Source organism: Eurytemora carolleeae, unplaced genomic scaffold, assembly GCF_000591075.1.
Source record: "Eurytemora carolleeae unplaced genomic scaffold, Eaff_2.0 scaffold22, whole genome shotgun sequence".
In the NCBI taxonomy this organism is placed as follows: Eukaryota; Metazoa; Arthropoda; class Copepoda; order Calanoida; family Temoridae; genus Eurytemora; species Eurytemora carolleeae.
Window position 1 is genome coordinate 63584 of NW_019396028.1, and position 25761 is coordinate 89344.

General features: G+C 31.2%; 1 protein-coding gene across 4 annotated transcripts in view; it reads left to right on the forward strand.

The window, feature by feature from the left end:
* LOC111718432 (uncharacterized) overlaps positions 1-25761 on the forward strand; it is a 58464-nt gene that overhangs the window by 14239 nt on the left and 18464 nt on the right. For 3 of the 4 annotated variants that reach the window (XM_023494018.1, XM_023494043.1, XM_023494026.1), the window contains exons 2-5: positions 3953-4368; positions 15946-16026; positions 22419-22533; positions 24712-24900. In XM_023494018.1, coding sequence (XP_023349786.1) covers positions 4316-4368; positions 15946-16026; positions 22419-22533; positions 24712-24900 — 438 coding nt within the window. In that variant the 5' untranslated portion in view covers positions 3953-4315. Of the gene's footprint in view, positions 1-3952; positions 4369-15945; positions 16027-17295; positions 17388-22418; positions 22534-24711; positions 24901-25761 lie in introns of those variants that run through there. The other variant, XM_023494034.1, reaches the window with a different exon arrangement.

The window sequence follows — 25761 nt, forward strand, 5'->3', positions numbered from 1 at the left end:
GATGTAATGTGTGTAAGTATTTGTTTGTTTACTTAATATATTATTCAGTATTTGCAGATATAATAATGATAATAATAAAATAATAAAAATAATGTTTACTGTAACAGGGTTTTTTTAAAGATTATTAAATGAGGTTAGAGTTTCTATTATTTTTTATAATATTTTCTTGTTTTTTTAATAACTTTACGCAAAAAAAAATTGAATTTTAAAAGCACCCCAACCCCTTCCGCCGGACCTTTATCATATATTTTGTTTATTTGCATGTGTGCATTGTTGTGGGATTAATGTTTGCAAATATACTTTAACCAATTCTGTGCAATATTCCCCGCAAAAAATTCTGCTGTTATAACTCTTCGCGCATTTTAACATTTCATTTCACAAATCCTTTAAGCCTGAAGAAAACAAATGTTACTTAACGTTTAATGGGATTAAAATACTTTTCCACGAATACCTTTCTCACTGATAAACAAAGGAGTGATTAGTTCAGACTAGAATTTAGAAATTCTGAAATAGTTCAAATCTTTTCTTACCCCCTCACATTAATCTAATCTACTCTCCTTCCTTCCCTCACATTAATCTAATCTCCTTCTTTCCTTCCCTCACATTAATCTAATCTCCTTCCTTCCTTCCCTCACATTAATCTAATCTACTCTCCTTCCTTCCCTCACATTAATCTACTCTCCTTCCTTCCCTCAAATTAATCTAATCTCCGTCCTTCTCTCACATTAATCTACTCACCTTCTTTCCCTCACATTAATCTACTCTCCTTCCTTCCCTCAAATTAATCTACTATCCTTCCTTCGTTCCCTCACATTAATCTACTCGTTCTTTCCTTTCACTTTCTCACCCTTTAAACAAAAATAAATCCTAAGGAAGGGGGGCAAGGGTAAGGGGGAGGCAGGTGTTAGGGGAAGGGAAAATGGGGACAAGTATAAGGGGGGAGCATGGAAGAAAGGGAATTAGTGTATTATTTAGCTTTAGAAAATCTGTCATTATCGATAATTTCGTTGAAAAAATAAACTTCTCGGTAAAAAATATTCTCTTCAAGGTTGCTAGATCTTTTATTAGAATAATCTACAAATACTTTTGCTTTCAACAAAGTTATTGTGGTTATCGGAATATTATCGTTGGAGACTAAATTATTTAAAATTGTGATTCTAATTTACTAAAAACTAGATAGTTCCGGGTTGCTAGTGTTCAGGTTTACTAAAGATCTAGTCTGAATGTAATTATGCTAAAACCTTCTAATTCCACTTCCTAATGACGAGCTCTCAACTCTTCATTACAGCTGGGAAAACATAGAACCTGAACCCTGGAGCCAGAAATTCAGGAACTTGGAACCTAGCACCTAGATCTGTTTAGCCTGTTTAACCAGAATCAGGATCTTTGGAACCAGAAATCTTGAACCTGGAACCATGATCATTAAACTTTCAACAATAGAACCTATAAACTAAAACCTGGAACAAGAAACAAGGAAACTAAACACTGGAACCTGGAACATGTCACCAGAAACTTTGAATCTGAAACCTGGAACCTAAAGCTTTAAACCTGAAACCTGGGCCCTAAACCTAAAACCTAAAACCTTGAACCAGGACATAAAACCTAGAAGCATTCCATAGAGAATTTATATAGAACCTAGAATCTAGAAACTAGAATATATATAGAACCTGAAACAAAGAATCTATAAAGTTCATAGAACCAGGAACATAGAATCCATATAGTATCTGGAACCTAGAATTTATTTAGAACCTGAAACCTAGAATCAATATAGAGCCTGGAACCTAGAATCTATATAAAACCTGGAACGTAGAATATATATAGAACCCGGAACCTAGAATCTATATAGAATCTGGAACCTAGAATCTATTTAGAACCTGGAACCTAGAATCAGTCTAGAACCTGGAACCTAGAACTGTTCAATGAGCCAGATTATTCAAATAGAAAATATATATTCAGTATGCACCCCNCTACTCGTCATTTATATAGTGTATACATTTCTACACATCGTATAGGATTTTGTACAGGGTGTCTAATAATTAACGCATTTACAGAACAATTTACTCGGAACTAAAGATCAGCTTTTTAAAACAGTAGTTCTTCCCATTTCATTAATCTTTAATATAATTAGTAAAACTCTACGAGCTGTTTTTTTTACTACTTCCTGGAGTGTAAATGGAACATTAGGTCAAAAGTGTTATTGTTAACACTGTAACAAATGAACTGGTTTCTTGCATTTATTTTGGTAAAAATTTGAATTATATTTTAAGGAATAAATTTTTCATGCATTCTAATATTTCTTCAAGTTTTAACTATCCAGGATATCTTTCAGGATCATATTTTCAGTTTTATGGAAGTAATACTGTGATTAATTTGCAAGTTCACATTTTTTAAAGACACTCCAATTATCAGTATATTTTAAGTTTGAGAACAACGTATACATAAATATCTATATATATATATCACTTCTCTGGGTGTTTGTTTGTGTCCAAAAAACGCCAAAACGGCTAAACCGATCGGGCCAAAATTTTGTTAGGGAGCCCCAAGTAAGGTTTATGGATGATCAGAAATAAAACATTGCCCTAAAAATCGAAATTTTCGTAAAATTTTGTAAATCATGAAAAAAATCACGAAGAGAAAATGCTCTCATGCTCACAAATAGAAGTTGAAACAGAAAGAAGATAGGCGTCCTGTACTCTTATTGTACGCCAGGATAGAGATATGTCTCAGGATAGATTTTTAACCAAATTTTAATAAATTTCTGGATAAAAACTTGTTATAGTTAGCTACTTGAGTTTAATTGTGTGACATATACTCAACTAATAAACTTTCAACAAAATTACCTAATTTCCCGACCCTTTACCCCCCCCTACACTTTTCATTTAATCGCCTGAAGTAGACATTAACTCCTTTCAACCTTCCAGCCTCTTGAGCCCTCCTTGGGGTCATCTAGATACCAATTTCAGGCATTTAGATATTGCAGATAGGAGCAGGATGGGTTTAGGAGGGGCCTCATTCAATATACATTATCCTTGGACAAATATATTCTTCTTGTCATATCTGTATTCATATCATCATATTTACAAATGTCCAAGTACAATTGTAAAAAGATATTCTGGTTTATATTTAATCTAGAAATTCATGGCGCATCTTCACGCTTAGGTTTTCCTTTCCCTCTTTTTTAATTTTTATTTTTTAAGAGTAGCATATCCGATTCACATCGGTAAGCTGTAATTCTGTGGAAGATCTTGTCATTTTTTGTCATTATGTTGAATTCTGACCAGGGAGTAAGGAATAGAAGGGAGATACAACTGACGCGGTTCGCCCTACCATATGATTATACATGCTTTGCAGACGAGTATTCCATTTGTATAAGAAGTATTTGTCTGATGTACATTTACTGCGTATACCTATAACCTATTCTGAACATTTCATATACAAATGAAGTACTCGTCTGCAAAGCATGTAAAATCATATGGTAGGGCGAACCGCGTCAGTTATATCTCCCTTCTATTCCTTACTCCCTGATTCTGACCATTTGCTTCATGTTCTATGCAACATAAATCCATCAGTCACTTTTGTCGAGAAATCGTAATTGAAAACAACCAATATTTAAATGTGTTGAACTCTGACAATTTCCTTCATTTCTATTTTCCTTTTTTAGAGAAATTGTAATTGAAAATAATCAATATTTAAAGAGAAAATTCAAGATATCTCATGTACCATGATTAGACAATAAGGTTTTAAATGTACCGTTGAAATAAATGCCTCCACTCTAGGGTCACCTGAAATAACAAAAAGTACGGATGAAAAAAGTAAAACATATTATGGTCAGAAAAATAAATTTAAATGGATGAAAAACATAGTTGGCATGCATAATCTACAAGATTAAGATTTCAGTTTTCTATCCTCATCAGAAATTTTATTTAAAAATAAATATTTTGCATTTTTTTAGGTGAGTTGATTAGTGCTCATGTAAAGACAGATGTGGAGAAAAAATATTCGAACCTGAGAAAAAATATCAAGTTATGCGTCAATACACCGTAGATCCGGAGCTAAGCATTCACTAGACTAAACCTTTTCACGAATGGATACTACTTACATAGAACCCAGAGAATGCTATGATTCCTAAGTATGATCCTGATCCCAGGAACCCGACACTACAAGGTTCAGCTCCAAGAACCGTCCAACTAGGACGGCCGGAACCATGGTGATGGCCTGCCAGCCAGCGGGCTGAACATAAACATACAAATCTAAAAAATATTTCGAAAAGAATTAAAAATTGTATCGGAAAGAGAAAAGTTTAGACGGAATAAAAATGTTGAGGAATAAACGAGGATGTGAAAGGTCTAAACCTGGGCACTCAGACAGGTAACAGAGATTAAATATAAAAATATGAACATCAAAAATAGTTTTTAAAAAATCTAGAAAATTATATTTAAAGTACGAATTAACAATATTATAAATAGGAAAAAAATACAAGGAAAGAAGCAGAAAGTTATAAAAGCTCGAAGTTTTCGAAACTATTAATTATTAATGATTATTATAATCATCACAGCTTCCATGTTAGAATCTAATTGGATTCTAACTTTATTGCAAACTAAGAATTAGTCCAAAAGCCCGTGAACAAAGTTGACGTAACTTCTTTTTATCATTTTTAGTATTTAAAATAGAATCTTATTCAAAACCAAAAGTTTAGCCTCCGGAGGGCGAATAGAATCTTAAAATTAAAAAAATACGAATGGCGATAAATACGAAACCTATTCCAAAATGGGCCCCATTCACATTTTCCCAAATACCTTTTTCTAGAATTAATTTTTTTAAATAATACATTATTTATCCATTTAACCAAAATTGCATTTTCCTCAATTAAAGTTTCAAAAATTACATTTTCCTAATTTACATTTTCCTGAATTAAAATTTTTTCTAAATTACATTTTTTCAAACTATATATATCCAGAATTACATTTTTTCAAACTATCTATCCAGAATTACATTTTTTCAAACTATCTATCCAGAATTACATTTTTTCAAACTATATATATCCAGAATTACATTTTTTAAACTATATATATCCAGAATTAAATTTTTTCAAACTATATATATCCATAATTACATTTTTTCAAACTATATATATCCAGAATTACATTTTTTCAAACTATATATATCCAGAATTACATTTTTTCAAACTATATATATCCAGAATTACATTTTTTCAAACTATATATATCAAGAATTACATTTTTTCAAAAATATTTATATCCAGAATTGCATTTTTCAAACTATATATATCCAAAATTACATTTTTTCAAACTATATATATCCAGAACTACATTTTTTCAAACTATATATATCCAGAATTACATTTTTTCAAACTGTTTTTATCCAAAATTACATTTTCCAAATTACAATTAATCTTTTCTTGTGAAGACTGGGCTGTGCTAAATAATCACCTAATAAAAAATATATCCAAAAAACCCTTTTTGTGTTTTAGTCAAAAACTATTTATTTCCTTTATTTTTTCCTTCTTTCTTTCATTCCCTCTTTGTTTTACATTAAATCGGTTTAACCCCACTTTCTATTTTCTCATTTTATTTTTTATTAAAGAAGATGTTCTCTATAAATTGTTCTCTGTATACCGTATACTGTATATAGAGATATCTTTATATTAAAGAACATGTTCTCTGTATACCGTATACTGTATAGAGAGATATCTTTATATTAAAGAACATGTTCTCTGTATACCGTATACTGTATAGAGAGATATCTTTATATTTCTAGTTTCCAATTTTCCGGTTGTTAGACAAACCAAACCTCAGACATTTTATATTTATCCAGCTTGTGTACTTTAGTACATAACCAGCTTCTTGTATTATAGTACATAAGATGTACGTATATGTACGTATATTTCCTAGCTTTTGAAACACTGGTATACATAGTTCTTGTACTTCTAGTTCATACTTATTCTATAGTTTTTGTACTACTAGTACATACCTACCCTAGTTCTTGTAATACTAGTATACATATATCCTAGTTCTTGTACTTCTAGTACATATATATCCTAGTTCTTGTACTATTAGTACATATATATTCTAGTTCTTGTACTATTAGTACATAATATATTCTAGTTCGTGTACTACAATTCTTTATGATAAAGCTCTTCGCTCATAGAGCTCATATATCTTTGTTTGTATATTTTTAAAATGTAACATAGGGGAGTAACATAGGCTAAACAAAGATATTGAGTCTTTGCCACAAACTCTGATTTTCATATCCCTATTTCTTTGCAACCCAATGTCGTAAACCTTAGATATGTCAAACTATGAATTCAATTGGATCAAATAAGCTAAGTTTAAAATATCAAACTATCAGGTTGCAAAGATATAATTAGAAAATCAGAAAATTTGATTTTGTGGCAAAAACTCAATTCGCCTTTTTTCTTTCAAAAATCAAATTTTTTTAAATTAAGAAAAACAAAATTTCACGGGCAACGCCGGGCACTTCAGATAGTTAGTATATATGTTCTTGTATTATTATAGTACATAATCAAACATAATAAAACATCCTTATTCTTAGCTTTTTGGTTCCAGCAAAGATACTTTCATTATTTTCTTCATAAACATTAATTTTGAATACGTGTCGTGAGGGAAGAGGGAGGAGGGGATTACAAATATTTTGTTTATATTTGGGGATATTTTTACCATAGAACTAATATTATTATTATACTGGGGTATAGGATGTGAACTGTTTTTGGAGAAAAAGAACATTTTCCTTTGTTTACGTTTAGGAATAGCAGATCTTCACACTGTCAGGATTTGCTAGTTGTCCAACCTTAAATAAACTTGTCTTGTAAGATCCTGTAAGCTAACATTTTCCATTTTTTAAAAAAGAATATTTTTTTTAATACAATTTTTTTGTAAGTTTTAACCACCTTTTTTACATGCCCCTCCGCTCCCGTCCCTAGGTTTTGTTAGGTTTTTAACCATCTTTTCTACCTCCACCCNGTCCCTGGTTTAACTCTATTTTGTTTCTCTGTGTATGTTGGTGGGAATGTCCCTCATTTGTATTGTAATTATGCAGTATAGGGAGAATACAGAGCTGGAAAAATGACACGTTGTCCAATCTATTCCTTTCTCTTCTCACTAAACCCAACCAACATGCCAATTCTTTCCTAGGCCTGGGCGCTTTAGTACCTTTTCAATCCTTTCGTTCTTCAGCGGTCCCGTAACGGATACCGATCATATTTTAATAAATTCTTTAAAATTCGTTTCTTTTCGTTCGAAAACGAAGTTTTCCGTTAATTTCTAAACGCCTTTCTTCGTTTACGGAACTTTTTCTTCTTGTTCGGTCCCTAAAATGCATATTTTAATCTTAACAATCAACGAATTTGCCCCTTAGAAGTATTTATTGAACGACGTTTTCCGTCCGTTTTTAAATAATAAATTAACGATTCGTATCGTTAACTTTTAAAAAGTTTTGTTTGTTATCGAAACATTGCCCAGTTCTATTGTTCACCTACCCTCATATATGTAAATTCCTTTCCTCCTGGAGCCCAGTAGAGATGAATGTGTCCGAAACATATCAATTTGAATATGATCCCGTCTTTAACTGTCATTCACTTTCCTTTCTTTAAATATAGAACTTACTACTTTTATACAGCCATAACCAGAAAACTGTAGAAAAGAAAGACGACATTATAGAAATAATGAATTTAATTTGTTGTTTTTACAAAGCAAATAGCTTTACTAGTAAGTCAGTAAATCACATTTTATGTAAAATTTTTCTATTAACACTGCACAATTGCTTTGTCTCGTATTCATGGATCTATTTAAAGCCATGCCTTGAGTCTAAAAGTCTCCTTATTACAAAGTTGTCTGTTTCTCTCTGTACTTTGAATTCAGGTTCAGTCTCAAACAATGTATTTCAATGAACTATTGACGTCATTTCAAGTGACCCTGCATTAAAGAAAGTGGCACGTCCAAGTCTCAAATTACCTTTTAAATCTTTATCTGAGAAACTGTGGGTAAGATATCGTCAATTTTCCTTATTATATTGGATGAATCATGGATATATTGGTGGCATGTATTGGCAAAGTTGAACCGGCATATTTACATATAACTGAACTATTTATGGTTACCAAATACCATATTATAATTTTTGCCTTTTTTTAACAATTATTATTTATCCCTTGAATAAGCAAGTTCCATAATCCCTCCCGCCTCCCCTTTTTCCCCCCCCCCCCCCCTACTCTGGACAGTAGAGAATGATTAATGATTTATTCTACACTACACCTGACCTTAACCATACTTTAATATTTACAACATCTGAAAATTGCTTTATTATTATACAACCTGTAAAAATATATAAAATCATATTAAAATCCACTTTATCAGGGTTCATTAAAGGGACTGTAAGTGTAATTTCAAGTGACCCTCCATGTAAAGATGGCAATTCCCGATTTAAAACAGCACCTTTGAAACCCTTTTCTGTTCAATAATATGGAAGTTATTGTCGTTTTTCTAGGTTTGTTTCTGATCATTCATAAATGCTATCCTGCAGTAGAAATATGCAAGACACCTTATGTAGAGAACCCGCATTTGAAAATTATTTGTTTATAAAATTTAAATATTGTTATGTCATTCATACTGGATTAGACAAGGTTTTTAAAGGTACCGCATTGTGAATCGGGCATTGCCATCTTTGCATGTATGGTCACTTTTTATCACGTTTACAGTCCCTTTAATACGGAAATTTTTCCTAGTATGAGTTTTAATTAAAACGTTCGCCTGAATATATCGTAAAAAAAGCATTTTAAAGATTTGAGAAAATCTTAATTTGATTTTTTTTAAAGATTAGAATCAATTTATTCTTGATTCATCCCTAGTCCAGAATTTATGCAACTTTTAAAAAAGATATTTATTTGAGTACATATCTAAAAGTATTTAGATGAGGGGTGGTAGAATGCAGAAAAAATCTATCGATCCTTAGAGTTTTTGTGTTCGATTTATTTTGGTGATTTCAGTTCACAATTTGATCTAAATTATTTTAGAGATGTTTGCATCGCCTTGCATTGTTTGCTTTGGAAAGAAAAAAAAACACTAAAAATCTATTGATTTGACCGTTGATTTGTTTCCAATGTCAAAAATAGAAAATTGAGAAGAGATAATAGTCTAAAAACAGAAAATAAGTTGTTGGATTTCTCTCATTAACTTCGTTCTATAAATCATATCACTTCTTATGATAAATATATTCTCCCACTGAACCTCTAATGATCCTGAGCAAAGGATGGATCTAATGCCTTTTCTAAATGATCAAGTCTACGAAAAAGTAGTATATCTTTCTAAATAATAGATTAATATCAGGAGTCTTTTCTACAATATTTCATGCTTGGTTGCATCCTTTAGTAATTAGCAGGAAATTTTCGCACTTACGAAAAATTTAATTTTTTAATTTTTCATTATTATTTTCAATTTATTTCAACACTTCAGGGGTTTATTTCTAGTGCGTGTCAGACATTGCCCTGCTTTAATAAATTAGTCTATAGTTCCTCACCGCCGTTTTCCCGCGCTTGGAATTGAATCCTAATTTTAGCTTTAGTGCACGGTGGAATTTCATGAAATTTCAACCAATTTGGACCAGCCGTTTCGCCTGCTATAGCGAACATGTATAAAGAGCTTTATTTTATAAAGATAGGTTTTTGCAAACGAAAATGTGCGAAATATATTGTAACTTTACCCTCACAGTATACAATACAAATCAGAAAGTATTGAATGAAATCTAAATTTCCGATTTTGGTTTGTAAAGTTTTAAAATGTTAAAACCAACAGGATGTATAATATATAATACAAGAGTTGTAAACTTTACTCTAGTAAATAAATAGAGACTAATTCTACATTCTCAAATATCTTAAAATCTTGAAAACATGACTTAAAAAATAATTTTTTCGAATAAAGAAATTTAGCAAGCCCCAAATTATCCGGTTGCAAACATATATAGATAAGATGATTTTGATGTTATTAGCTAAAGATTATATAAAACTAGAGTAGGGAAGGGGAAGAGGTTAGGGCAACCTATCATGAAAAAACGTGATCGTTCCCAGTTAAATCCTATGTACAGTCGCATGATTTTGCTGTCCTAACTATACTAATATTATATCTATGAATTTTGCTATTGCTCTCCTATCTATAATATTCTTTTACAACGACACTTTCTATTTTTAATATGTGTCGTGAACACTCTTTGGTCTAGAGTAATAATATTAGTATCCTTTGCACATAGATCATACCAACTCAGAGATGAGGACATTAAATATCATTTCTATATAACTACATTAACTGCCATAGATATAAATTGAATTTGACATGAGACTCATCTAAAATATATTATACATGTATATATTGGTATATAAACATTCTTAATATCAAATTGATTATATTTCATTATATATATATATATATATATTTCTTGATTCATTTTCTATTTTCTTGTTTGTGCTGAAAAAAAAGAATTAAGATGCATCTACTGCATTAGCCTAAATTTCTTTAAAAATACTAAGAAGATGCATTTGAAGGAGAGTCTAGTTCAATTGATAAACTGTCGCATTTGATAAAATAAATTCCCTTTCATGTTTATCATAAATTTTATCAATCAAGTTTATCAAAAACGAGACTAGACCCGTCTCAGTAGATAGAAAACTTTTTTATTAAAATTCTAACTTTCGTAATAATTTTAGTAAAATTTTTTTATATTTCTTCATCACTTGAGATGTATCATGATTACAACATTTTTACATTTTTTTAGTTTTAACTCATGCTGTTTTAAACATTTACTGTGCTTTTAGGACTATCTGCTATTTCAACTTTTAATTGTGAGCATCTTCTTTTTGTACAATATAAAACAATAGCAAAAAATAATTTTTGGAGGCTAATTTTTGTAATTCTGAGCTTACATAAACCTTTCCTGGGGTCGTTATGAGGTCCCGTTTTGACGTTTATCGGTTACAAGAAAACAGACGAACCGACAAGCCAAGTTTTTATATTCTAGACTTTCTATTTGTATACATTGTAAAACAAAAACAGAAAAGTTTGCGTATTTTATAAAAAAATTGTGAATTTTCAAAATTTAATTAAAATCGATTTTTTTGGAGGCCAATATTTGAAATTTTGATCATTATATAAACCTTAATAAAACCTTCCCTGGGGTCATGTGAGGTCCCACACAAAATTTGGGCCCGATCGGTTCAGCCGTTTTGACGTTTATTGGATTCAAACAAATATACAAACAATGCACACAAAAATAAATAACTAAGGTTGGAATTAATGAAGCAGTTGAACTATGCATTAGCTATTTAAACTACTTCTCTCTTGCAATCTTGTCCACAGTAGAGAACTATCCGTACCTAGTTAAACGTATTCTTGATCAATAATTCCTCCCAAAACTCTTCTTGGTAACTACCAAAACTCTTGTTGGTAACTATCAAACTCTTCTTGGTAACTACCAAAACTCTTTTGTTAACTACCAGAACTCTTCTTGGTAACTACCAAAACTCTTCTTGGTAATCATTAATTCGGAAATCAAAACATTTAATTTTCATTAAGATGTTTTTTTTTTAACATTGAGAATATGTAATATGTTTTCTTAATAATAAATCAGAACTGACAAGTTGTAAACCTCGCGCTTTGACTTGAAATAGCGGTAGATCATTACTGATAACTCTTATATTTAAACATGAGTGCTAAATTACATTTCGACTTTTTTATACATATCTATATGTATACTTTGCTTTTCTGTCTGTCTGTTTGTTTGTTTGTATCCAATAAACGTCAAAACGACTTCACCGATTCGGCCCAAATATTTTGTGGGACCTCGCGTGACCCCTGAAAAGGTTTATGGATGATCGAATTTTCAAAAATTTGCTTCTTACAAAATTTTTTTTGAAAATTTTGAAAACCCGCAAATTTTTGGGGTTGTTTTTGTTTTACAATTTACACAAGGAGATTGAGAACATGTTCACGATTGAAAAAGAAGAGGGCGCAAAGCGCCCTTAAAGCCTGGTACATACACGAACAAAAAACAAACACTTTTATAAGTAGCATATCATCCATTAAGTAAAAAGGGGCTGTGTACAGTGCACAATTACTATGTTTCATGTTTATTGGACTTTTAAAAACTTAAGCCTAACAATTGTCTTCCTATTCCACAGTTTTGTGGGTTACACTGTACCTCTCTTTCTTTTAATCTCCCAGAGTGTAAATAAAGTAAGTCCGCTAAATGTTTTCGTTGCAAAAACCGACAATAACTTCCTTTAGTTTTAATCTATATTCTTAGATTGCGTGACTAGTTTTCTAACTAGTCAAAAGATTTTTTTCTTTTCTATTCTTTATTTAAAATCTTTGTCTAGACTTCAAAGTTCAAAGAAAACGTAGATTTCAATTTTTTTATCTAAATAAGCAACTTTTGCTTGTAGAGAATAATTTTTGCAATGTCAAAACGGAAAATTATCTTGAAGAGCATCTGGAATTCATCATATAATATTTCTTTTTCTTCTTTCGTTAAAATTAAACTCCTAAAAGTTAGATCCTTAAACTGTTTGATGCAGATTTTTATTTTGTTTAGACTTGTTTAAATCGTTTGATTTTTTAGTTTCTTAACAATTTACATTTACATGATTCATTTAGAAAACCGTTCTCCTAATGTTTGTTCACCAACAAAAATGATAATTCTAAATTATCCATTTAAGATTTTTCTGTAAACTGAGGCCGAATTTAAAGAATTTGAGCCGCGGCTTAAATTTAATCCGTCGCTCAAATATGGTTGGTTCCACTTAAATTTATCCAGTTTTCCAAGATTTAAGCTGGCGCTTAATTGAAACTGGTTTTTGGATGATTTGAGACGCGGCTTAAATTCATTAAATTCGGACACTGTTCAGGAAAAATATAAATTTTAGGGAACGGACATAAACTCCTAAAATTCTTTAAAAGAAAAAATGAAGAATAAAAATCCTGTTAAAAGTGATAGAAAACGAATTTATTTATCAGTATTTACTGTTTTATTTAGAGAGAAGGGAAATTTTTTTATTGCAGCAATATTGTTGGAACTAATTGATTGGCTAACTAATTGAGACTCGTGTAAAAAAGTACACTTCATAAAAAAAAATTTTTTTTGAAGGATTTTAATTAGCGCATTTGATTTTGACATTTCTAAGATTTAAATTGAATCTTTCAGAAGTTTAAACAGCAAGTGTGTTTTTAAGCGTTCTCGACTCTTGCCTTAAACTCTAGTTTTCTCGTTCCTATATCTTTGCAATCTGATGGTGTAAACTTGATATTTTAAACTATTTGGTATTACAAATTTTGAAATATCATAGGTCTACAACTTCATCAGGTTACAAAGTATTAAGGATCAGAAAACTAGAGTGAGTAAGAGGCAAGTTTTCAGTACCTTTCAACTTTTACCAAACTTCGTTCTCCCCCTTTTGATTTTTTAGCTGCGCCTTTTATGCCTGTGACCGTTTTCTACTCCAGAGGGTCGTTCAATGAAAAATGTATTTATTGTATTAAAAGGCTTTGCGTGCCGGAAACAATAAACTGAGAAAGTGAAATAGACAATTTCCTTTTTCTCTTCATTTCACTTTCTTTTCTCGCTGTTTTATTAATACTTCACTTATATTTCTCTTCCAGGACCCGGGGGGGTGGATATACATTTTATGTGAATATTTATTCATATCTCGTAGGTTTTGTTTTCCATCAAACAAAATATTTCAAACATCATAATTTATTTACGAACACGTAGCGATGCATCAATAGCTGGTTTTATTTAGAAAAAAACCATAAAAAACTTTCAGACTTTGGTTGTCTTACCATGTTTAGACCTAAAAACAAGAAGAGAAATTCTAATTAATGATAAGGTCTGCCCCCTTAGGAATATATAAAAAAGAACTACGCTATTTAAGCAAAGCACTGGGAGTTAGATGTCTAACAAATAATCCTAACTTCAATTAATTAACAATACACTGGGAGTTAAATGTCTAAAATAACTACACTTCAGAAGCAATTTTTCTGGTAAATTTCAATGATTTATAATTGATATTAGTACAGTACTACGATATATGAAAAATTATATGCAATTTCTAATATATCATATCTTGATTAAAAAATTAATTTACATTTTAGAAAACCCAAGAAATGTTCGTTGAGGTGGGCCTCATAGTGCATCTTGTGTTCCCCATTCCCAGTTTATGTTTTACCTGCATATGTTTAATACTTAACCCCCCCTCCTCCTGCACATATATCCAGCTAATTGAAAACAGGTCTAGGGAGATTAGTTAGTCTAGTTTTATCAGTCTTCCTCAAACTTAACTTTGCAGATTTTTCAAAATAAATTGATAGAAACAAAAATAGTCTTAAAAGTAAAATTATTTATAAAAAAACATTTTTTATATAGTTACAAGAGTTAAGGAATCTTTGCCATTAGTTCTGATTTTCTAATCCCTATATCTTTGCAACGGTGCAACCTAATGTTGTTAACTTTAGTGTCCTAAAAACAACAAGGATTCAATGTTATTATAAAGGAGTATCTCCTTTAATAACATTGAATCCTTTTTACATAGCAAACCAATGCTATTCACACAAAAATTGAGCAGTATTTTGTCAATCACCACTTTCAAGCTAAACCTAGGAACAATCGCAATGCATTATTGAAATGTATATGTCTAGGGCTACAATAAAGTATGGTGAGTCGAAGAGGTTGCGACACTTTAAGTTGAGGCTGTTTAAACATTTGATGATCAAGTTTCAGAGTGGAGGAAACCCACAAAGGATAATACTTCCGAGACGACTGTATACTTCCAAATCAATAAGTCATAGTGATTGATCCAAGCTTTAACGCAAAACGCTATGAGAATTTTGCCAATTACTTCTCCAAAACTAAAGGTAAAATCACGTGCTTCACTCCTGGATGCCGAGTCCATTAGCGACTGATCCAATCAGGGTTCAGTCATGTGTTTGTTGTCTATTCTGAACCAATAGAAATAGTACTGTGGTAAAATCTATCTTCCTATCTATCTCATTATCCAATCAGAGTTATGAATCCTTCAATCAGCGCTATCAGTAAATGGAAATATTTACTTCTACTGGAACTATGATGGTTTTAAAGTTCTGAAATAAACATAATAGGCATGATTCAATACGTACTCTTTACAGCAATAATGTGGAAGATAACTTCGTTTTTCTATCTAGAAATGAGTTTAGTTCTGATATTTCCTACATTTCTTCCTTCAGCAGAAATTAATTAATTAATTAATAATCTTGTCCTGTAACAAGAAGCATTGAGAACACGTTAATGGGATCCAACGGAATACAAGTATAATATATATAAATATGAATGATACAAGCAAAGAAAATATAAATGTATTGATACATGTATTGTTCTACAAATTCCAACCACATCATCTTAGGAATTATTTATGAGGTCTTTTCCTCTTTCGAGAAAATACCATACATCCTACAGTTAGGTACTATACATCCTACAGTTAGGGACTATACATCCTACAGATATTAGGGACTATACATCCTACAGTTGGGGGCTATACATCCTACAGTTGAGGAATATACATCCTACAGTTAGGGACTATACATCCTACAGTTAGGGACTATACATCCTACAGTTAGGGACTGTACATCCTACAACTAGGGACTATACATCCTACAGTTAGGGACTATACATCCTACAGTTAGGGACTATACATCCTACAGTTGGGGGCTATACATCCTACAGTTGGGGGCTATACATCCTACAGTTGGGGACTATACATCCTACAGTTAGGGACTATACATCCTACAGTTAGGGACTATACATCCTACAGTTGGGGACTATACATCCTACAGTAGGGACTATACAGTCACGACTCACAAAACTTAATTGATTGTTTATTATTTAAATATATTCTAGTGCTGGAGGTCTGGGTGTATCTACGTCTAGTGAAGAAGAGGAACTGGATAACGATCTCAGGCAGGGCATACAGAACATCATGTGAGTACTTACAATACATACAGTACATGTGAACACTGTACATTGTATAGACAGGTGTAGGGCATAAAGAACATCTTGAGGTAAACTCTATAATACATACAGTACATGTTCATACTGAGGGCAAAACTTAAGAAAATTATAAAACTCGCTACGATACCCGGTTTCCTGAAACCCAGGTTTGGCAGAGTTCGGGTTTCATGTTCTTAAAACGTATTTTGAAACTCTAGGAAACTGGGTTAAAATATGCTGTCATTGGAGTCTCCAGCTGTGGTGTTTTATGAATAAAGCTGCTACGCACTGGAAAGTGATCAAATTGGTATCAGTTTTTTGGCGTTATAGTCGGCCCATCCAAGGAAAGATTTAAATTTACACTCTTATAATGTCCAGAAAGGTGGAGCTACAGATTTTTTAAAAAATATCTGTAGTTGTGTGATGTCATCAGATACATTTGTGAATTTGCTGAGACTTTCTTTTAGTTTATAGAATATTTTTGGTACTTATTAAACTTAAAAAAGTTTTTTTTGCACAAGGATCTCATTAAAAAAAATTTCTAAGGCTACAATTTTTTTTTCTGTTGCATTCTAAATTTTTACAATATCACTAAGATTTTTAAGCAAAAGTAATTTACAGGACTTTTTGAAAAAAAAAACTATTTTAATGTATTAGGTAGATTGATGTTAATTTTTCTTCAGCAGTCTATTGATATTATTATTCTTACTCGGGCTATATAATTTAAAACTAGATTTTAGAAACTTATGAAAACAATTTCTGTTATATGGGACTAGGGGGGGGGGGGGGGCAAATTCGTCATTGCACCCCTCTTTTAGAAGAAAGGGGGGGGCACGTGCACCCTTGCACCCCCCCCCCTGGTTACGGGCCTGCTAGCAGATAAACGTAAATAAATTACTGTATTCACTTTTAACAGAAAAATGTTTTTAAGTTCGATTTGACTGTACTCTATTCAATATCGAGTCTATAGAGAGAGAGATCTTAACGGATCAAGTATTTGGAACATATATGAAGCCATTTAAAGCATAAATACGAAGAAATAGTGCTTCAAATATTCCACAATCACTACGAAACTCACTTTCCCAGCCGTAACCCTACTCCTATACAAGGGTTTCATTTTGAGGTATTGCCCCGTAACATTCTGAGTTTTCGGAGTTTCCCGAAACCCTTACGAAACTCAAACCCAGACTTAAGAGAGCTAACCCGGTTTCGTGGCCAGGTTTGGTTTGGGATACCCTGTAAATTTCTTTTAAGTTTTGCCCTCTGAGCATCATGTGAGTACTATTTATACATACAGTACATGTTTGCACTGTTCACTGTACAGACAGTTGTAGAGCATACAGAACATCATTGTGAGTACTTTACAATACATATACGATATATACAACACATTTGTGCAATGTAAATTGTACATTTTACAGACAGGGAAGGCAAACAGACTACAGGCCATCATATAAATCTGAATATTTAATTGCTATAATTTTGAATGTAAATCTTTTTAAATTTTCCCACACTCTTTGTAGTTTGAATGATATTATGAAGGCTACTCAACATCCTAATCCTGTAAATGTCCATAAAATGTGTTTATATTGACATGAAACAACTTCTTATTTTCCCTAAGCTAGGATTATACTAATCCAATGTTTAGAACTAATAATTAATGTTATTGTATCTTAAATATATTTAATATGTACATATGAATTATATATATGTCCAGTAAGCAGCGTTTGTACATTATTCATCGTATTCGTATTATTTGAGTGCAATGTCTTCAAATTTAAACTAAATTAAATCAAAAATTTTATTTCACTTTAGAAATAAGCCTTGCATATTTTCAGACAATTCCCCCCTTTTTTGTAAAGCTTTTAAAATTAAATCTTTATATGCAAGCAACTAAACAAATTAGTTTTTCTCGCTTTTCAGAGTAAAAGTAAATTTTGATGTCTATTTGAAGTGAACAAAACATTTTTTAGAGTTTCTTTTCTTTTTTATGCTCGTGAAAAAATAATTGTTAATTTTTAAGGTTCACTCTAAATTAACCTAATGTTTGGCAACTAAAGACTGATTTCTCATCTATAAATATCTGGCTCTATTAATATATACGAGATTAAATACTATATAGATATGATATTGCTTCACCAATATCGGAGTTTTAGAAGCTCAGATTTATCAGGTCTGATCTTTATACTATATAAATATGCACTGTTAATATATACGAGATTAAATACTATATAGATATGATATTGCTTCACCAATATCGGAGTTTTAGAAGCTCAGATTTATCAGGTCTGATCTTTATACTATATAAATATGCACTGTTAATATATACGAGATTAAATACTATATAGATATGATATTGCTTCACCAATATCGGAGTTTTAGAAGCTCAGATTTATCAGGTCTGATCTTTATGCTATATATATATGCACTGTTAATATACGAGATTAAATACTATATAGATATGATATTGCTTCACCAATATCGGAGTTTTAGAAGCTCAGATTTATCAGGTCTGATCTTTATGCTATATATATATATATGCACTGTTAAAAAGAAAAATCTAGCATTTTTGTTCTTAAAATATAACTATCAAATGCACGTACTTGTGAACATCTATTTCGAAATTATGAATCAGAATCTGAATGTCACATGATATATAACTAATTTTTATATCCCTCCTAATATGTTCGTAATGTCGACAATTTTTTCGATATGTTCGAAATTATAAATTATAAATAAATTATAAATTTATTACAAATGGGGGGGAGGGGAGGGAGTATTGAAAATTAGGGTTATTTATCCCTTATTTTCAACATACTTCTTTATTTCCAGCAGCTCCATATCTTCATTTATTCCATTCTTGGTTTCTGTTGTAACTTGAGTTTATTACTTCTTGTGTACACTGTTGTAGACCTCCTTTGGAACCTGATGACAGACATCTCTTGATTTACTGTCACATTTCTGTCTAGGAACCAATATAGAAATCTGTCCTGTAACATCATGGCAGGATTTATTTTGTACAGGGCTGCTCACAGGAACATTGACAGATTTGCATTCTTGTATACAGATACTTAGTCAGTATACACTCTGAGAACTTCATGTCATTCTTCTCTTGGCCTATCATGTCATTCTTGTCTAGACTTGACCCAAGAATTTACCTTTTGAACATTCTGGAACACCATCTTGGGAATATTCTGGTATACTTGAGTAGATTCATCCCAACCTTTTCCTTGGGTACCTCCGTGTACTGCATAGAGATCACTTCATCACCATGGATACCATTGCAGACATGATTGTTTACCCGGTTGCATTCTCTAACCTTCTCTTGTTCAGGAACCTACATTGCCGGACATTTTCAACCTTGCACTGGTGATCAGTCCCGATGTTGCACTTTTTCTAATGGGTGATCTTCTTCACGGACTTCTGCATGCTCTAGTACTCCTTCTTGGGGTTATTATAGCATTCGCTCCATAACACTTCATGACACAGTTTGCCGTTCATAGTCTCCAACTGGTTTTGTATCGTGCCGCAGTCCTGTTCCTGTGTCTTAGAATACTTCTTCTTGTATCCCGTCCATATAATCCTTCTCATCTTTGATGGAATACTTTTCGTTATAGTTGATGTTACACTGCTGTCCGTATCGCGTCTGACACCTCTTTTCATACTCATTTGGCACTTCTGCTTGGGAACATCTTGGCACTCTTCTTTATGCTGTTCTTCCCGTACATCTGTATACATCTTCTTTCTGTGCCTCTTCTTGCTGTACTTCTTCTTGCTGTACATCTTTTTTATGTCGACCTCTTGACTCCAAACATTATTGCCCCAGGTGTTTTTTCTTCCTTACTTCATCAAACTCTCTCTCCAGATTTATGTCTGGCTCCAGGTCTATACTTACCCGATATTTATTACATGTATACACTATACAGCTTTATTTCTTTAAACTTAATTTCTTGTTTGCGTATAGTTTCAGATATCAGTATTTGGGTTTAATGGTTCAATTCATGCTGAAGGTTTTTGTTTAAATTTTGGCTCTAGCTTCGTAATTATGGTTTAAGGGTTTAAGATTTTAGTTTTAAGTTTTAGGTTTGAGCTACACGGTTCCGGTGTTTTTAAACCCAGATTTCAGCTTTATAATGTCAGGTTAAAAGTTGTTATAGTTTAATCCTAAGGTTTAAGGTTTATTTCTAGTGGTTTGAATTTAAGGTTTATTTCTAGTGGTTTGAATTTAAGGTTTAATTCTAGTGGTTCGAATTTAAGGTTTAATTCTATTGGTTCGAATTTAAGGTTTAATTCTAATAGTTAAAATTTTAATTTTAATTCTGAGGGTTAAAATTTAAGGTTTAGTTCTAGAAGTTCAAATTTAAAGTTTTGTTCTAGTGGTTTAAATTTAAGGTTTAGTTCTAGTAGTTCGAATATGAGGTTTAATTCTAGTGGTTAAAATTTAAGGTTTAGTTCTAATGGTTTTAATTTAAGGTTTATTGCTATGGTTAAAATTTTAATTTTAATTCTAGTGGTTCAATTTTATGGTTTAGTTCTTGTAGTTCAAATTTAAGGTTTAGTACAATTTTAAGGTTTAATTTAAGAAGTTCAAATTAAGGTTTAATTCTAGCGGTTCGAATTTAAGGTTTAGTTCTAGTGGTTTAAACTTAAAGTTTAGTTCTAGTAGTTCGAATATGAGGTTTAATTATAATGGTTAAAATTTAAGGTTTAGTTCTTGTAGTTCAAATTAAAGGTTTAGTTCTAGTAGTACAAATTTAAGGTTTAGTTTAAGTAGTTCAAATTAAGGTTTAATTCTAGCGGTTCGAATTTAAGGTTTATTTCTAGTGGTTTGAATTTAAGGTTTAATTCTAATGGTTCAAATTTAAGGTTTAGTTTTAGTAGTTCAAACTTAAGGTTTAGTTCTAGTTGTTCAAATTTAAGGTTTAGTTTTAGTAGTTAAAATTAAGGTTTAATTCTAGTGGTTCGATTTTAAGGTTTAGTTCTTGTAGTTCAAATTTAAGGTTTAGTTCTAGTGGTTCAAATTAAGGTTTAATTCTAGTGGTTCGAATTAAAGGTTTAGTTCTAGTGGTTCCAATTAAGGTTTAATTCTAGTGGTTCGAATTTAAGGTTTAGTTCTAGTGGTTCAAATTAAGGTTTAATTCTAGTGGTTTAAATTTAAGGTTTAATTCTAAAGTTTCTAATTCAAGATTCAGTTGTAAAGATTAAGGTTAAAACCTCTAATGGTTCAGTTTAATTCTAAGGTTTTAGATATAAGGTTCAGCTCTAAGGTTTAAGGTTAGGTTCTAAGATTTAAAAATAGTTCTAAGAGGTCAGGTTCGCTTAAATATAAGGTTTTAGGTTTCATGTTTAGATTTAAGGTCTCTAAGGTTTCAAGTTTAGTTCTAAGGTTTCAAGTTTAGTTCTAAGCTTTCAAGTTTATTTATTAGGTTTTAGGTTTTGTTCAAAGGTTTTGGCTAGAGTCTAAGGTTTCAGGTTTAAAGTTTAGTTTTAAGGTTTCAGGTTTGTTTTGATTTAAGATTCTAGGTTTAAGGTTTATTTCTAAGGTTTTAGGTTTAGTTCTAAGATTTCAGTTCAGTACAGATCTAAGGTTTTAACATTAAGGTTTCAGGTTTAGTCCCAGGTTTCAGGTCCAAGGTTTTGTTCGAAATTACCTGCTCTTTTCTTACATTTATAAACTGGGCTACGTAGGATAAAGGTTGAGAATAAAGGTTGAATGTATACCAAGGGAGATAAATTTGAATATTATACGAGAATTTGAATTGATAATTTGAGGATACTTAGGCAAATTAACATACATTATAAAATTCAAGTATAAATTCTTTTATCGCCTTTGGATTATCTCGCAATTTAGTTTTTAAAAACTGGGTTTAAAAAATCATTTATCTTTCATTATCTGAGCAGTAAATTTTTACTAAATTATTTTTTCTATTCTACTCTAAATTATTAAATTATATTATATTCTAATAAAATCTATTCTATTCTATTCTAGCTATTTTATTCTTCTATCAACTCTATTATATTCAGTCGAAAGTGTCCGTGTTTAAAAAATAGTTTGAGATGTAAGTTGTATACTTTTTTGAATTGTCGTCTTATTAATTATTATATATATTGACATTCGTCTCGAAATGTACATCAATATTAATGATCGCTAATTATTTTATTATTTTTTCAATCTAAATATTCGTTTTTAACAGAAACTAGTTGCATGTGTTATTATCCAATCATCCAACGGAATTTAAACTGACGGGAAAAATAATTAAAAACATTTTACAACAATTTTAATAATTAACAAATTTAAATTAGATAAAATACCACAAAAAAAACCAAGAAAAACAGTTTCATAGTTTTTTTTTCAGATCAAATACAACTATTTTTGTATTTAGGAAGTTACGGGATGAATATGATCGTCTTGAAGGAGCTTTGAAGAAGATGGGAGTAGAACAAGACTGTTCAAATACCGAGGAGGAGGACGGATATAATGCTGAGAGTGATCTCGAGGTAATTATCACACTTAAAGGGACTGTACGCCTAATTTCAAGGGACCCTCCGTTCAAAGATGGCAATGCCCGATTCACAAGAGGTATCCTGTAAACCTTTGACTTTGAGGAAAAAGAACCCTTTGTGGTTATTTCTCAGATAGTGTTCGAATTGACATAAAACGGGATTGTACGCTAAAAAGTTTACCTGTTGATGTTACATGTTACATGTAAACCTAGAAATTGCCGAATGTTTATGTCTGAAGCGGGTTAAAAAAAAGTTGAATGTAATTATTTATTTTCTGACCAGTAAAAGTTTTAAAGGGCACTGTTGTGAATCGGAAACGATATTTTATTAATGAAGGGTCACTTGAAATTACGCCTACAGTCTCTTTAACTGAACAAGACTCGCGCAAAACCAGCAATAGATACGGGTACATATTTATTAGAATAAACTCAGTCAAGCTTAATCTATTATTGCAAATCAGTGAAAAAGATTTAATATTGTAACTTTTAAATGTCCAACAAAAAGTATTGAATATGTAAATGTGAAAAATAAGGGAAAGAGTAAAGGTGTATATATACTCTCAACCTAGGGCATGGACTGCCTTAACATGATTTTAAGCAAATCTTTGCTTTCAAAGTTCCATTGGGGATTCACAACGAGAGCCTTTTAATTTGTATTCAACTGTCAACGATACTTTTTTATGGCCCACGAATTAAGTTTGAAAACAATGAATTATGCTTCATTCACAGAAATGTTACGTTTAAAGGTAATGGTGTCAAAAAGAAATCAAGAATATGAGAATGCATTGACGACCTATTAATCGTTTTTAAAATGATAATGTATAGCAAGGTTTATGTTGCACAAAAATTCCGCTACTTTTAAACTTAAAAGAAATTTAAGATTTGTTTCGGTTTTTAGATGACTCAGAAATATATGAAAATTTGACAAATTGAAACAAAAAAACTAGTTTTATTGCTTTTCTAGCTATGCCTGAAAATCTAAACTTTCACTTAGAAAATTGACCAACTCCATTTTCAAATGATCAAATATGCAAAATACTTATTTACATATATAGAAGATGCGAAATTTTTTTCATAACGGATTGAATGGAAGAAAAATGAACAAAAAAAGGACTTTTGTAACCGTTGGGACTTTCTTTCTTTAATTTATGAAATCTTCTTTAATTTTTGAATCTGCATGCAGATTCAAAACTTTGAATAATGGATTTGAATCCTTGCCACAAACTCAAATTTTCTAACCCCTGTAACTTTGCAACCTAATAACGAAAACCTTTGATATTTCATACTTAGATTATTTGATCTTACAGAATTCATAGTTTGAAATATCTAAGATCTACGGCATTGGATTACAAAGATATATGGATTTGAAATTCAGAGTTAGTGGCAAGAACTCAATGAAAGCAAAGGAATTGAGTCTTTGCCACAAACTCTGAATTTATATTCCCTATATCTTTGGAACCCAATGTCGTAAATCTTTGATATTTCAAACTTATATTATTTGATCTAACACAATTCATAGTTTGAAATATCTAAGGTCTACGACACTGGAATCCAAAGATATAGTGTTTAGAAAAGCAGAGTTTGTGGCAAAGACTCAATTCTTTTACAATTTTGCAATACAGTCTTGGGATCACCTGTAATCACCCTCAATTTTTGTACTTACAATACAGGGAAATAAAGGAGATATTGAAACATAATTCCATATCAGTTTTATTTGATAGATTTAAATTCAAATAAGCATCGTTAAAAATCACATTTTGGAAATCCCGGATTTGGGGTTTATGGATTTTATTGCTTTTAGTAGATAATAATAGTATACACTGTAGTTTTGAATGTGTTAAAGGGATTGTAAGCTAATTTCAAGTAACCCTTCATGCAAAGTTGGTAATGTCCGATTTACAATGGTACCCTTTAAAGCTTTGTCTGATCATTGTTTATAATTTAAAAAAATGATTAGTCTTAACTGTGGTTTCTCTACAAAAGTAACTTGCGATGTCTACTGCATGAAAACATATATGAACTAAATCAGAATTACACACTAACCTAAGAAAACAAAGTTATCTTCCACATTATTAATTTGATATAGATTTCTAGGGTATCGCTGTGAATCGGGCATTGCCATGTTTGAAATAACGCTAACAGTCCGTTAAACTGTAGTTTTATTCTATGATAGGATGATGATGATGAGAAACCTAGACAAACGGATATATACACCCTGACTCCAGCTACCTTACAGCATAGAAATTCGTCTCATCCTTCTCATTCGTCCCATCCTTCTCATTCGTCTCATCCTTCTCATTCGTCCCATCCTTCTCATTCGTCTCATCCTACTCATCCTACTCTACTGGACAGAGTCGACGAGGTATTTTATTTAGTTATCAGTAAACTTATTTAGTTTCAAAAATATTAATGAAGGATAGGTGCTAAGAAACCTAAAGCTTAGATTTTGTTAAATTGTTAAAAAAACTACAATCTTTGGTTTGATCATACATAGATGGTAGTTCTTTACAGACTTGCGAGTTGTTTATAAAGAAGTCATTCTTTAAAAACTTAGTTTTTATCACATGAAACAAGTTTAAGACTTCCTTTGGCGGTTGTTTACAAAAAATAGTTCCCTAAAATACATTATTTTGTCTTAAAAACTAGTTAAGTTGTAATTGGCAAAGTTCTCATAGATTTTTTGCTCGAGCAATTGCAACCATTAAATGACTGCATGTTTGTGCCTGTGTTTCAAATCACTCTCTCCTCTTTAATATCATGTAGTTAGTAGAACTCTTATATGATCAACGGAAATGAGTTCTTGCAACAAACTCTGATTTTCTAATACCTATATCTTTGCAACCCAATGCCTGAGGCTTTAGATATTTCAAACTATGAATTCTGTTAGATCAAATGATCTAAGTTTGAAATATCAAAGGTTTACACCATCAGGTTGCAATGATATAGGGATTAGAAAATTTGATTTTGTGGCAAGAAGTCAGTTCCTTTAAGCTAACATAATATTATTATATTCCCAATCGATTTTTGAATTTCTAAAAGTTGTAAAAATTCACAGAATTAAAAATTTACATATAATCCGTAATCTGGTTTAGCAACGGAATATAATATAATATGAGTTAGTGGTTATGTAAAAAGTTAAAATAATGTACATTTTAGCATAATTTTCCACAAAAACTTGCTTTTGTGCCTTGTATTTAATTCATAATATGTTTTCCTCTACCAT